This window comes from Lissotriton helveticus, chromosome 7, assembly GCF_964261635.1.
Source record: "Lissotriton helveticus chromosome 7, aLisHel1.1, whole genome shotgun sequence".
In the NCBI taxonomy this organism is placed as follows: Eukaryota; Metazoa; Chordata; class Amphibia; order Caudata; family Salamandridae; genus Lissotriton; species Lissotriton helveticus.
In genome coordinates this window covers 1,003,865,922-1,003,880,474 of record NC_136068.1, presented here as the reverse complement: position 1 = coordinate 1,003,880,474, position 14,553 = coordinate 1,003,865,922, and the positions used below count along the sequence as shown (strand labels likewise).

The 14,553-nt window shown below is 42.3% G+C and overlaps 1 protein-coding gene across 2 annotated transcripts in view; it reads left to right on the top strand.

The window, feature by feature from the left end:
• LOC144769512 (LON peptidase N-terminal domain and RING finger protein 1-like) overlaps positions 1-14,553 on the top strand; it is a 172,059-nt gene that overhangs the window by 108,195 nt on the left and 49,311 nt on the right. For both annotated transcript variants that reach the window (XM_078653646.1, XM_078653647.1), the window contains exons 8-9: positions 11,450-11,571; positions 12,130-12,288. In XM_078653646.1, the coding sequence (XP_078509772.1) occupies positions 11,450-11,571; positions 12,130-12,288 (281 nt within the window). The remainder of the gene's footprint in view (positions 1-11,449; positions 11,572-12,129; positions 12,289-14,553) is intronic.

Genomic DNA, 14,553 nt, shown 5'->3' with positions numbered 1-14,553 from the left:
CTTCTATACCCTGTACTTGCCATTCTTTTGTACCCCAAACACTTTTCAAATCAACATTTTTGTCCCAATAATCAAATCCAAAAGTATTCATTTGTTCAAAGAATGAGTCTGAATAAATCAATTTTGTGTTGGTTATCATGGTTTTCATCCCTGTCTTGTTTGACAATTTAAAATAAAATGTTTCAGCATTACTTGTGTTAAAACCTGAAAAATATGAATATTTGTCGTAAACGGTTCTTGAGCTCCCTTTTGGAGGTGTAGCACAATGTTCCCATTGATTATAATTTAAAACATTTCTAGGTTGTGCAGATTTATGCAAGAAATGGTTTCCATAATGGTTATAGCAATACATACTATCATAATTTGTTGAACCTTGCAAATAATCATGTTTTGTAAATTTAGCAGACATTACTAAATCAGACATCATATTGTTAATGCTTTCGAAGTCCCAATCATCCGCAAATGAGTTTGGTTTTGCAAAATCACTCAAGGAGATCTTGATTTGGTGTGGATATTTCAGGATCTCGACCGGACCATAAATTTCATAGTCAGTGTTGTCCCAGGCTACCCCACCAGGTATCGGATTGGCTGTGAAGTTGGCTGAAGAAAGTTCTGGAGAAAGTTCTCTTTTCTCGACGTGTGAAGATGTGTGTGGTTTGAGGACCAAGTTGATGTTCTGACTTGCTGTGTCCATTTTAGCATATTTTCCCTCAATGAAGCGTCCCAAAGTTAATACCATGATGAGCCAAAGTATGAGGATAAATGCACCAAAACCCACCCAAAATTCAATCCATGGAGAAATCAGATATGTTTCTTTCAGTTGTTTCAAAAGTTCCTTCGCTTTGTCGTTAAAGGATTTTGATGATGGCTGTGTCTTTGATTCACTGAAGCCGTCAGAGGAATCATTGAAGTTGATGAAGTAACCGGATGCAGTTCTGTCAATTGTTCCAATTGGTTCAGGATTTTTGTTTCTTGCATTTTCACTTGGTACTTCAGTATAGATTGGTGTGTCTCTGCTAAATGTCTTTATTTGGGTTTTCAGAGGTCTGAGTTCTATTGCATTGTTGCATAGTCCTTCTTGTTCTTCTGCAGGCGTTTCGAATGTGATGAGCCTTTTTGTTAGGACCTCTGTACTGGTAGCAAACCTTGGTGTTCTGCTACTTATTGGGAGTCCACTTGGCCTACTGTTTGTTATCGGCCACATGTTGTGGTTTTACCAGGTCGATGGATACAACTCGGTTCTCCTTTTTTCCAGCAAGTGGCGGTAGTACAACTGATCTTGTCCCGTTGACAGACAAGACAGGAACTGCTTTTCTGTAAGAAGGCCCAAATTCCTTCTTTACCGCGATCTTCTCCCTGACTAGATCCCCGACTTTTGGAATCCAGACAGGTCTTGCTGGGACAGGTGGTGATTCTTCAGTGGTTGTTGGCTGTTGTTTCAACTGTATGTTGCTCAGGTCTTTTCTTGTTTTGTTTAAGTCCTGCAAAATAGCCAAACGGTCTTTGACATCAAAGGTTTTTTCTTTTACCACTGAAGTCTGACTATCAAGGTCAGAGATCAACATCCTAGTTCCGAATAATAATTCGTACGGACTGAATCCCTTCAGAGAATTTCTTGGCAAGTTATTTAGACTACGTTGGACACTTATTAGATGTTTGACCCACCCAGCTCCCGAACCTAATATCCTTTCTATTATAGATTGCTTTCTGCCTTGGTTTTTTCTTTACACCATCCCGTACCCTCAGGAAGGAAGTGAGAAGATTCCCGCTGGGCTGTGCTCATTTGGCCATGTTTCCCCCCAGGCTGGTGTGCCTGAGTGAAAACAATGGTCAAACGTAACATGCTCTTAGCGTATATGCCATTTAGACTCGCAAATCTTGTATAATAGTCCGGACGTCAGCCGAGTGGTGAGGATCTACATTATAAGTGGAAACTAGCCTGTATATGTTAATCGCAAGCCATTCTTTTTGCTGGTAATATTATCTGCCTTGATACGACGAGGTATTAAACTGCTTCTCTCCCCACTGCGATCTCTGTTGCAGTTTGGGCAGTTTTTTACAAACATGGTGTAGTGCAGGCTCATGCCTGGCCACCAGTACCGTGATTGTAATTCTTCCAGAGAATCTTTTAATTTATGGTGTCTGAGACCCTCGCCCATGTGTGCGTCTGCGATTAACAAGTTTCTCCTGTCCATGTTTGGAATCACTCTATCCCCCACTCCAGGGATTCGAGCAAAAGGGACGGAGTTTGCATCGATTATGTATGTATAATTGAGTGGATAGTTGATCGGTAGTGCTGAGCAGTCGCCTTTTGATGACGTTTTCACCGCCAGCAATGTTTCACCGTCAATGTATTTTAATGTACGCTTTTTTCGAACTACGGGAGCCGATTGAGTGGCTGCCGCTGCGGCTGTTTCAGCCAATGAATTCCCTACAACGTGAACGCCATCACGCTGGTGACTCAGTGAGTGTGTCACGTGAGTCTTTGGTAGTTCTTTTTGTAAAAGAGCTATTTGTTCCCAGAGCAGTTTCTGCTTTATTGGTGCATCTGTGTCATCTTTGTTACCGTTTTGAATCCATGTCTGCAAATCCTTGTTGTATGATTTGACGCAGTAATATGAATCTGACACTATAAGTGTCGGGAATTTGCGATCCGCATTATCTAGCGCCATTTTCAAAGCTATTATTTCAGTTTGTTTTTCTGAATTAGTTTCTACTGAGTGTGATTTTGTTAATAGAGGTCTTAGTTTACCTCCGCGCCACACTTCTTTTGTAATCTCACATGTGGGGTTGTATGCTTGTTCTCCCCAAACGGAGGGTTGAGCATGTCCGTCTGTATAGATTACACAGGCGTAATGTCGTAGAGGCAGAATGTCGATTGGCAGAGGATATGTTTTTTTATATTCTAGATTTTCCATTTCTTCTAGTTCTGGATCAAAGAAGTAGTATACTTTGTCCGTTGTGATTGAATTTACCCATTGTAACCATTCTGGATCCAATGTTGTTAATGGTAAATTACACGGTGTTGTTAATGCCTCAAAGGCTGATTCAGCTGTTCTGACTGTGATATGTCTACCGTCAGCTATGTCTTTTTCTCTAGCTATTGCGGTTTGAACTGCACGAATGATTTTTTCTGTATTACTGAATTTCGGTTCAGCTTCTGTGTACATGTGTGATTTAAATGCAATTGGTACCTTATCTCCCTCATTAGAGGTTAGGTATGTGAATCCGCATCTCCCTGGGATGACTCGAATCACAAGGTTGCGTGTATTATCACGTGTTTCTAATTTTGTTTTAATTAGCATGTCTGTTTGTAAGGATCTCAAAATTTCTGTGTGTGTTTGAGTCCAACTGGATCTTTTAAAGTCTGGTTTAATTAGATCGTAAAGGGGTTTGACCCTTTCTGCGTAATTTGCAATGTATGTTCTTCCGAAATTTAGGAAGCCTAGAATTGACTGTAGGTTTTTTAGTGTTTTAGGAGCTTGGATTACGGCACATTTCTCTAGGAAATTGTCTGCCAGGCTTTTACCTTCACTTGATAACTCATATCCTAAGAATAGGACTGTCAGATGGGCAATTCTGGATTTTTTGAAGTTGAATTTGTAACCCTCTGCAGCGAACCCAAGAATTATGGTGTTCACTCTTTTCAAGTGATTCTCCAAGTCATCATCTGTTAAGTAAATGTCATCGACATAAGATAATGCTTCATCATCATATAGTTGTAGTAATTCTGTTACTCTCGCTGAGAATACCCCCGGGCTGTTCTTGTACCCCTGGGCTAACCGACAGAATTGTTTTTGAGTGCCATTTACTGAGAATGCAGTTAAATATCTGCTCTCTGGTGCTATGTTTTGACAAAAGAATCCATTGGAGATGTCCAAGGTTGTTTTGTATTTTTTGCGCACTATGTTATTCATTAGTGCAGCACTGTGTGAGTTTTGCACTGCAAAAGTTTTGCAACATGTGTTAAGGTGTCGGTAATCCAAAACTAGACGATATGAGTTGTCTGGTTTGGCGACCGGAAACAAAGGATTGTTCATTTGTGAGGTGCAAGTTTCAATCACCCCCTGGTATTCTAGCTGATCTAGTATTTCATTTACCTGTTTTTTAGCTTCTTGCTTGATTGGGTACTGCCTTTGTGCAGTTGGTTGTGATTTTAACTGGATTTTGTGAGGAGGAGAATCTTCATCCCATCCTACATGATTTTTATATAAAGCAGGTGCTAAGGCCACTGCCCACTTTCTAGCAAGTGTATATTTTTTATGAATCGGGATTTGATTCGAGAAGGCAGGCATAATTACTACTTCGCCATGAGGGCACTCCCTGACAAACTCTGGTGGCCAGTCTTTTTCAGCTAGAAGGATGTCATTGCCTTTGGATAGGTTATCCCAAAATAGTCCCCTTATTTTCCTAGTCTTATCTCCCTCTATACGTAATGTTATCTCGTATATCTTGTGGGGCTTGCTAACTCTGGTGTCTGCAGTTTCCACTTGAAGGTATTCATTCGTGTCCACTGTCTCCAGATGATTCATAAGGACTTTGCGAGCTATGCTCACCTCTGCTGCGCTGTCTAGCATTGTCTGAGCCCACTCTCCGTTTTTCAGTTGTGTCCTCAGTATTCTCGGCATTGTTAACTACCTTGATACTGGCTACCTTCTTTTTTGGAAATTGTAATTTCTTTTTTAGTTGAGCAGGTTCCTTGTCTTTGGACTTGGCGTGCTCTTCTCTTTGTTCTGATCGTCCTCTTCTTTCCGATTTCTGCGAGGAATTCTGAAAAGATTGAGAGGGACGTGTATCAATGTCTTGATATCTATCAGGTTTTTTAATATTATCCCTATTTCTAAGGTTATATCTATTCCCAGAGGGGTCACTCTGCGGTGACCTCTGTCTTTGGTTCGGAGATTTCTCTCTTCGCCTAGGAGACCTTCCTCGGGACTGGAATTTCTTTTCTTTAGGATTGGATTGTTTGTTTCCATCCCAGTTCTTTTTTGGTGAATTATTATTATTAAAAAATATTTTTTCTGGACTTGTAGTCAGTTGCGGTTTTACTGGTATTCCACCTAGACTATCTCTGCCTAGTTCTTCATAGGATTTTTCTATGATTCTGGCAATTTCAGCTGGTTGGTCTGCTATATCTGTCTCTTTTAACCTCTGGCGGATCGCCACGTTTGCTGCTTCACCTTTTATGTTGGCTAATAATATAGCCGAGACCTGCTTGAAGTCTTTTAGTAATTTCATACCAAGAGTTAAAGCAGGTTCTGGACCGTATTCATCTTGAATTTGTTTTAGCACATCTGGTATCACCGAAATGGATGGGACACCGTGCGTTTTTGTATAGATGGAAGCAAAGACTGTACCCCAAGTGTCACAGTCCTCAATGTGTGGTGCGATTCCCATTGGGAGACATATAGTCAGAATCCTGTGTTTTTCTAATGGGGTGGTGTCAGGAAACACCGCCTCTATTTGGGTGATTTTCTGTGCCAACCAGAATGGTATTTGTTCCCGTTTAGCTGGAACTTTACCTAGGCAGGATTGGATGTTCTGTGGTGTAATTTTATTTGTGTTCCCCTGGTGAGGGGTCAGCTGTGGAAGTTTAATCGCTGGCTGAATTGTTGAAGTCCGCATTACATACTGAACTAATTGTCTGTGAATTTTTAGTAATTGTTTTAGCTGTATTAACAGCTGTGGGGCAGGCATCTCGTCGATGTCTGGATGTGGTGTGTATCCGGCTAAGACCGGCCACGTTGCTCCTGGTCTTCCTAAAGGACCGAGCCTTGTAATGTGATTATTGTGTTTTAGGGCGCCATCAAATAAGAGCAAATGCTCTTGGAATTTGAGTGGTACTTCCACCTCCTCGAAAGGAGTGTATGTTTCAGGAGGTTCCTCTACTTTGTAATAGTGGAAGTACTTTGTTACAGCATTTGCTGCTGGAAAATGTATCCATGTATAGTATACCTCTGTCTGCCGATATTCGTGTGCCTCAATTACGAATATGACTGTGCCACCTCTAGGTGTCAGTCCATTTTCTATAAGTTTTAAGGTTATAGATCTCCTTTTAATGACCGGAATGAGTGTTATATTCGGGTCTGCTGCTTGCATGGTAGCATCAGCATCTGCGAGTTCAGTTGCTAATCTAACTGCCTCTCTTTCTTCATCACTGTCTCCCATTTTACAGACAGGATGATATTATGTATTTTTGCAGATCAGGTTTCTTTATGGAACAAAGATTAGATGCACAATATTTTGGAACTGTTTTTATCCTTCAACGTTGACTATACCAAGAACCATACATAGGAGTTCCCTCCTGCGAGGTTTTGGAGGATATTACCTTTCACCCACTCCAGACGTCTTTGGAGTATTTGGGAAAAGGGGTCTGAGTGAGAAAGCACGACTGAGTTACTCTAAATGTCTTACGTTAGTTTTATCGCCCTTTCCAAACGCGTTGGGCGCCATGTAGTGTAGTTCCTATCTTCCCAATAGGCTCTGCGCATTGGAATAATACCTACAGCAGTAAAGGCCTAGACCAGACGTTAACTAGGTCTACTACTGTCGATACTAGACTTAATTTTTGGGTTTGCCAGCTAAGCTCAGAGTTCGCTAGAAACTTTCTCGAATGTTCAGGAAAGAATTACCTCCCCTGATTAGACAAGAAGGGATTTAGTTTCTGACAACCATAGAACATGACAACTTTGCTCTCCCCTAATCAAGAGTCAATCTCAAGAGTCGTGTGAGCACAAGGCAATTATTTTACTCAGTCAGTACGTGCATTCTTAGTCTCATCAGAATGTAGAGAAAAGGAAGAGACGGGCGTGTTCAATAAAAAGGTGTTATTTATTGATCAGTCTCTTTTCTCATACATGAGAAATGGATCGATATTATTGCAATACTTATAGTTAAGTAAAGTGCATACATTAAAAGCAATAGTATAAAATAATACTGTAAAAACATTGATATGGTTTCTGAGCCATATGATGTTTTAAAATGATTAAGATATATTTACATACACATATACATTTGACTAAACGTACTCAACTGGTGTTTCTAAATACGCCTACCCCGTGTACCTGACCTAAGTCTAATGCGTGGGCGGGAATAGAAAGTTACAGTTTAAGTTAAGTTTGTTTTTGCCAAGTGAATAACTAAAGAATTCTCTGTGAGGGGTTATTCAGTTCTGTACCTGGAATTTAGGATGAATGAGGAATGGTATCTCTTTCTCTGCTCTCGATATTCCAGGCCGCCTGCGAGGGCTGCCCGAAAGCGCCGGTGCTGGGTCTCTCGGCTTGAGGTAGCAGCGCGTCTCTCAGCGCGTCAGGAAGGCGGGGCTGCTGCCAGCGGGGTCTGCTTCTGCTCTCGGCTTCGGCAAGTGTGGCTGCTCCGTCTTGTCACCACGCGTGTGTTTGCATAGGGCAAGGTCGGCAATATTTATACCTTAAAGGTGCCGAGATTGACGTAAGGATGGACATAGGTACGTCAATAAAGATGTCATACGACTTGCTCGTTAGCACATTCTTTTGCAAAAGTTCTCTGTGAAATCAAAACAATGGCCGCACGGATTATCCAGGTTGTCATAGGTTTGATTTGTTATGAGAACGTCGTATGCCTTATCAGGGGCTGGAGGAATGTCTCTTGTCTAATTAGATCTCAAGCGTTATGACCTAATCAGATAACACGTTCCTGCGCCGTAGTGTGACTGCGTCAGATAACGGTATCTGCATCATGGGGGCTGTTCTTGCCTCATGGGCTGACTGTTAGTTAACTAGCTAGTTAGTTTAACCAGAATAGGGTCAGGAATAGGGGGATCGATTCAGAACCTATAGAAATACACGACATTAGTAGCAACCCCCAGGCTGTGGAACTCTCTCCCTTTGTCCGTCAAAACCAGTCCCACTCATCATCTTCCGTAAACTTCTGAAAACCTGGTTATTCAATCAATGATTCATTTGGCTGCTCTCTGTCCCAGGAAGTTCGATATGCGGCGAGACACCCCAGGGTAGTTGTGCGCAATAAAAATCCCATAAACATAAACAACAAATACATGTCGTCCCTTACCTCGACGACTGGCTCGTAAAAGCAAGATCGTTCAACCAGTGTGTACAACACACAAAACAAACAATACTAACATTACACGACTTAGGGTTTACGATAAACTACACCTAGAGCCTTCGCACGTTCACCAATATCTAGGAGCTACCATAGACACATCAGCAGCTCTAGCGTATCCCAGTCAAGCCAGGATTCAAAGCATTCAGAGCTTAGTCTCCCTTTTTCAATGCCAGCACTCTCTTCAAGCCAGAGTGTTCTTGAAACTGATAGGCATGATTGGGTCTTGCATCTTCATAGTTCCTTACGCAAGACTGCAAATACGCCCAATACAAGAATGTCTAACACAACAGTGGAATCAGGCTCAAGGTCAGCTCACAGACCTGGTGTTGGTGGACAGCCGTACATATCGCTCTCTGCAATAGTGGAACACCAAAACCTTGACAAATGGACGGCCGTTCCTAGACCCTGTTCCACAAATAGTGCTGACAACAGATGCATCCCTCACAAGATGGGGAGCCCATCTCCTGCACTATACCACTGAAGGACAATGGAACAGCCAACAAAAACTGTTCCACATCAATTATTTAGAGCTGCTAGCCATTTTCCTAGCACTCAAGACTTTTCAAGTACAAGTACAAAACAAAGCTGTTCTAATCCGGACGGACAATATGACAGTTATGTATTACATACAGAAACAGGGGGGAACACTCTCTGCAACTGTCCCAGCTTGCACAGAACATTTGGAGATGGGCCATCCCTCAAAACATACACCTGACTGTAGAACCACCTTCCAGGAATTCACAATCAGATAGCAGATCTGTTGAGTCGTCAATCACAACAGATTCTCGAATGGGAGTTGCACCCACAGGTTCTACAACCATTCTTCCAAATGTGGGGGCATCCACAGATAGATCTGTTTGCCACCCACGAAACGCAAAATGCCCAACCTTCACCGCCAGGTTTCCACACCCACGGTCGGAGGGGAATGCAATATGGATGAATTGGTCAGGCAGATTTGCGTACGCTTTTCCCCCTCTCCCACTCATTCCACTAGTAGTACGCAAGCTCAGACAACAGTCTCTCAAACTAATACTAGTGGCCCCCACATGGGCATGTCAGCTGTGGTCACCACACTACTAGATCTCTCACTGGTTCCACATCAGAAATTCGGCTCACGCCATCCCTGTTAGCACAGAACCATGGAGAAATAAGGCACCCAGAACCAAGCCAACTGAATTTGGCGATCTGGCTCCTGAAGTCTTAGAGTTTGGCTACTTAAATTTACCACCAGAATGTATGAATATAATTAAAGAAGCTAGAAAACCCACTACCAGAGCATGTTATGCTGCTAAGTGGAAAAGATTTGCAACATACTGTAGCAACAATCACATTGATCCATTGGATGTTTCCATCCAAAATATTATTTGTTACCTTCTACACCTACAAAGGTCCAACCTGGCTTATTCTTCCATATGACTGCATCTAGCAGCAATTGCAGCCTATTTACAAAATAGACAGCATCTATCTCTCTTTAGAGTACCTGTGATAAAAGCATTTATGGAAGGATTAAAACGAATAATCCCACCTAGGTTACCACCTGCACCAGTATGGAACCTAAACGTGGTCCTTACAAGACTTATGGGTCCCCCTTTTGAGCCTTTACACAAGTGTGAATTGCAATTCCTAACATGGAAGACTGCCTTCCTTGTTGCCATCACCTCTCTCAGAAGAGTTAGTGAAATACAAGCATTCACAATAGAAGAACCGTTTTTTCAGATACAACCTAACAAAGTGGTTCTTAGACCTAATCCAAAATTCCTGCCAAAAGTGATTACTCCTTTTCACCTTAACCGATCAGTAGAGTTACCAGTGTTTTTTCAAAAACCAGACTCTGTTGCAGAAAGGGCTTTACACACCTTAGATGTTAGAAGAGCTCTTTTATACTACACAGACAGGACTAAATCCTTCAGAAAGACAAAACAGCTATTTGTATCTTTCTCTTCCCCACACAAAGGCAATCCCATATCTAAAGGAGGAATTGCCAGGTGGATTGTAAAGTGTATTCAAATATGCTATCAAAAAGCTAAACGTACACTAACAGTTCCTCCTAGAGCGCACTCCACTCGCAAACTAGGAGCCTCTATGGCTTTCTTAGGAAACATACCACTAGAGGACATATGTAAGGCAGCGACATGGTCTACCATACACACCTTCACTAAACACTATTGTGTTGACGTGCAAGCCAAGCAGCAAGCTGCAGTAGGCCAAGCTGTCCTTAAAACACTATTTCAGTATGCTGCAACGAATACAAGCGACCACCGCTAGGGGAGACACTGCTGCACAATCGTTGCGAAGTGTACAATCTGCAGCTCATATGCCTCAAACGGAATATGCTACTTACCAGTATGCATCTGTTCTTGGCATGTAGAGCTGCAGAGTTGTACACGCCCTCCCGCCTCCCCGGGACTTGTATCCATTCCAGTACTCATCTTACTTAGATGCACACGCATGGACATCCTTTCTCTTTACTTCTACTAACTCCATCATTTCCCATCATGGCGAAAAACAATCTGAGGATGGAGTCGATGACCATGCGCAGTATTGTCCAAGGGAGGAGTCCCCTATCTCGTGACTACAAAGCCTTCTTACAAGAAGACAACAATCCGGAAATCATCCGAGCCCAACACCAGGTGGCGATCTATTGCGAAGTGTACAACTGTGCAACTCTACATGCCAAGAACAGATGCATACTGGTAAGTTGCATATTCCTTTACAAACATGGGGACCCCGTCCTGTTTACAAATGAGTTACCACCTTCTTGAAGTAGGCGGTAACATGCAAATGTTTTGCAACCGGTTGAAAAACATTCGCACAAGTTTCTATTAGAAAGGGAGGCCCTTAACACTGCTCTTCCTAATACCGACTTGCAAACCCATTTTGCGATGGTGGTATCCAACCATAAGGACTGTTCTTTAAAAAGACTTGATCAGTAAATTTCCTGAGTCGAACACCGGCATAGCTGGCGTACATCATGAACCTCCAAGCATTGATGCTTCTTAAATCTGGAGTCTACATCAAGACCACTTGATCTCTTTCCCACTGGCATATAATATACCCTATGGGGAATGTTATTACTAAATAGCATGTGCTTACAGTTTACAAAATTTCTTTTAGTTGTCCACACTGTACATCAGATAATGTAGGAGCTAGGACTCTGCTATTGCTTTCTAGCCTGGTGGTCCACCACTGCTCTTGCAACCATTGTGCTATTGTACATCTGGGACGCTAAGCGATGTGGGTTAGGGTTGCTAGTAGTAGTGCCAAAGGTGGTCTCTACGCCCTGGTGTTGCCATTTAGAAATCTCCAGTGTTGCTGATGAAACAAGTTTTCTCTTTGGATCTTCCAGTATCTGAAAGATGGGAAGTACACACCCACTGCAGTGCTGCAGGACATCATGGCCACCACCTTCCCCGTTGAACTATCTGAAAGAAAACAAGTTCATGACCTGGAAATGGTGGAGTTGTCTAAGTAAGTATTGAACCTGCATGGAGGGCAGTCAATATTCTCTATGTAACTGTTTATTTATTAAGTCGTTTTATAAAGTGTTGCATGCCGTCTTTCATATGCAAGTGCTCCATGGATGAACAGTAAAATCCTATTTTGGGTAGCAGGTAAATGAGTCCATTTGGTGAACATGGCTTCCCTCTCTGATATGTCTCAATCGCTACCTTGTTCTGGTTGTAGATTCATTATTTGGAAGCCAGAACAGACATTTTGAGTGTGATTTGGAGTGGACTTGAATTAATGGTATTCCACAGCCTAGAACCTAGGGCACCCAAGAGTCTGTGGATGATCAGATGTGCGATTTTTTAGACGTAGGATCCCGCTTAGTAGACTGCGGTTGTGTCTGGATGCTGTGAGAGGTTTGTTGCTGGCAATGCCTCTCTCATGCTTCAGATCTCTATATGCTGCTTTCACTGGTTGCTTTATAGATATGTAGCGTGATGTTACATGGTCCTAGGCCTTTTGCATTGATCCTTCCTTGATTACAAACTACCTCTGCCCCTTCATTCTTGACCCAAACAGCCTTACCACAGATGTCCCAATTTTCGTTTGCACCTTGGCCTACCCTGGCATAGCATGCCCTCTGCACATCTTTGAGCCCCGCTATCGACTGATGATGCGTCGCTGTCAGGAGACCGGCACCAAAAGGTTCGGTATGTGCATCTACGAACGTGGAAAAAGGTGAGTGGTCCCCATTTTCACACCTCTATCTTCTAGCCTGCTCACGCCCATGGCTTTCGTCTTGGTGTATACATTCTTTGTGCCCTGTAGATGGTATTTTCCGGAGTTGAGACATTCTCCCTACTATGACCAAATGTAGCCAACCGCTTCACCTTTGCAAAAAAAGACAGACTCGATGTGGCTGCTGCCCTGATTCAGTACCCTCCTTTGTCGCAAAAAATTTCTTCTCTGAACTAATTGAAACAGCTTTGTTTTAATCAAAATTGGGTGTCTATTTACATTCCTCATCTTGAAATCTTCCTGTCTTTCTCCAAACTCTTTCCTTGTCTAGTCTGTTCTACACTTCTTTCTCTCAGCACTACTTTGTCAGCATCTTCCTGGGCCTTTCTATCTATTGTTGGCTTTTGTTGTTGTATTTTCCTGGTTTTCTTTTGTTTCTTGCTAGATCTGTTCTTTTATTTGTGAAATTCTATGTCCCCTCACTCTTTTCTTCACTCCTTTTATGTTTGTACAAAGTAATTTATTTGAGACCTGCGATGTAATTTGACATTTGGCAGTATCTTTGGTGGGGTTAGGTCATTTGCTGTGAGTATCTAAGAGCCACACGTCCTGGTGGATTTATCTAGGCAAGCGCTATGACATTCAACAATCAAGGCTTGCTGTAGGATGGGGTAATGGGTTAGAAATTCAGAACTAGTTTTTCACAGTAAATAGACTACAGTAAACTCCAGAACCAGCAATCTCAATCACATTTAACAATGTTTATGCACAAGACATTAGATTTATGTAATCTGTGGTATTCTGAACAAATGTATTTTATCCACAGATACTTTTGACGAAATCTAATGTCCGAGGCATATGAGCTGTAGATCGTATGCTTGTGCATAGATCGCCATCTGGTGTTGGGCTCAGATGTGTGCACTTTGTTTTCGTCTTGTCGTGTATTTCTATAGGTTCTGAATCGATCCCCCTATTCCTGACCCTATTCTGGTTAAACTAACTAGCTAGTTAACTAATAGTCAGCCCATGAGGCAAGAACAGCCCCCATGATGCAGATAACGTTATCTGACGCAGTCACACTACGGCGCAGGAACGTGTTATCTGATTAGGTCATAACGCTTGAGATCTAATTAGACAAGCGACATTCCTCCAGCCCCTGATAAGGCATACGACGTTCTCATAACAAATCAAACCTATGACAACCTGGATAATCCGTGCGGCCATTGTTTTGATTTCACAGAGAACTTTTGCAAAAGAATGTGCTAACGAGCAAGTCGTATGACATCTTTATTGACGTACCTATGTCCATCCTTACGTCAATCTCGGCACCTTTAAGGTATAAATATTGCCGACCTTGCCCTATGCAAACACACGCGTGGTGACAAGACGGAGCAGCCACACTTGCCGAAGCCGAGAGCAGAAGCAGACCCCGCTGGCAGCAGCCCCGCCTTCCTGACGCGCTGAGAGACGCGCTGCTATCTCAAGCCGAGAGACCCAGCACCGGCGCTTTCGGGCAGCCCTCGCAGGCGGCCTGGAATATCGAGAGCAGAGAAAGAGATACCATTCCTCATTCATCCTAAATTCCAGGTACAGAACTGAATAACCCCTCACAGAGAATTCTTTAGTTATTCACTTGGCAAAAACAAACTTAACTTAAACTGTAACTTTCTATTCCCGCCCACGCATTAGACTTAGGTCAGGTACACGGGGTAGGCGTATTTAGAAACACCAGTTGAGTACGTTTAGTCAAATGTATATGTGTATGTAAATATATCTTAATCATTTTAAAACATCATATGGCTCAGAAACCATATCAATGTTTTTACAGTATTATTTTATACTATTGCTTTTAATGTATGCACTTTACTTAACTATAAGTATTGCAATAATATCGATCCATTTCTCATGTATGAGAAAAGAGACTGATCAATAAATAACACCTTTTTATTGAACACGCCCGTCTCTTCCTTTTCTCTACATTCTGATGAGACTAAGAATGCACGTACTGACTGAGTAAAATAATTGCCTTGTGCTCACACGACTCTTGAGATTGACTCTTGATTAGGGGAGAGCAAAGTTGTCATGTTCTATGGTTGTCAGAAACTAAATCCCTTCTTGTCTAATCAGGGGAGGTAATTCTTTCCTGAACATTCGAGAAAGTTTCTAGCGAACTCTGAGCTTAGCTGGCAAACCCAAAAATTAAGTCTAGTATCGACAGTAGTAGACCTAGTTAACGTCTGGTCTAGGCCTTTACTGCTGTAGGTA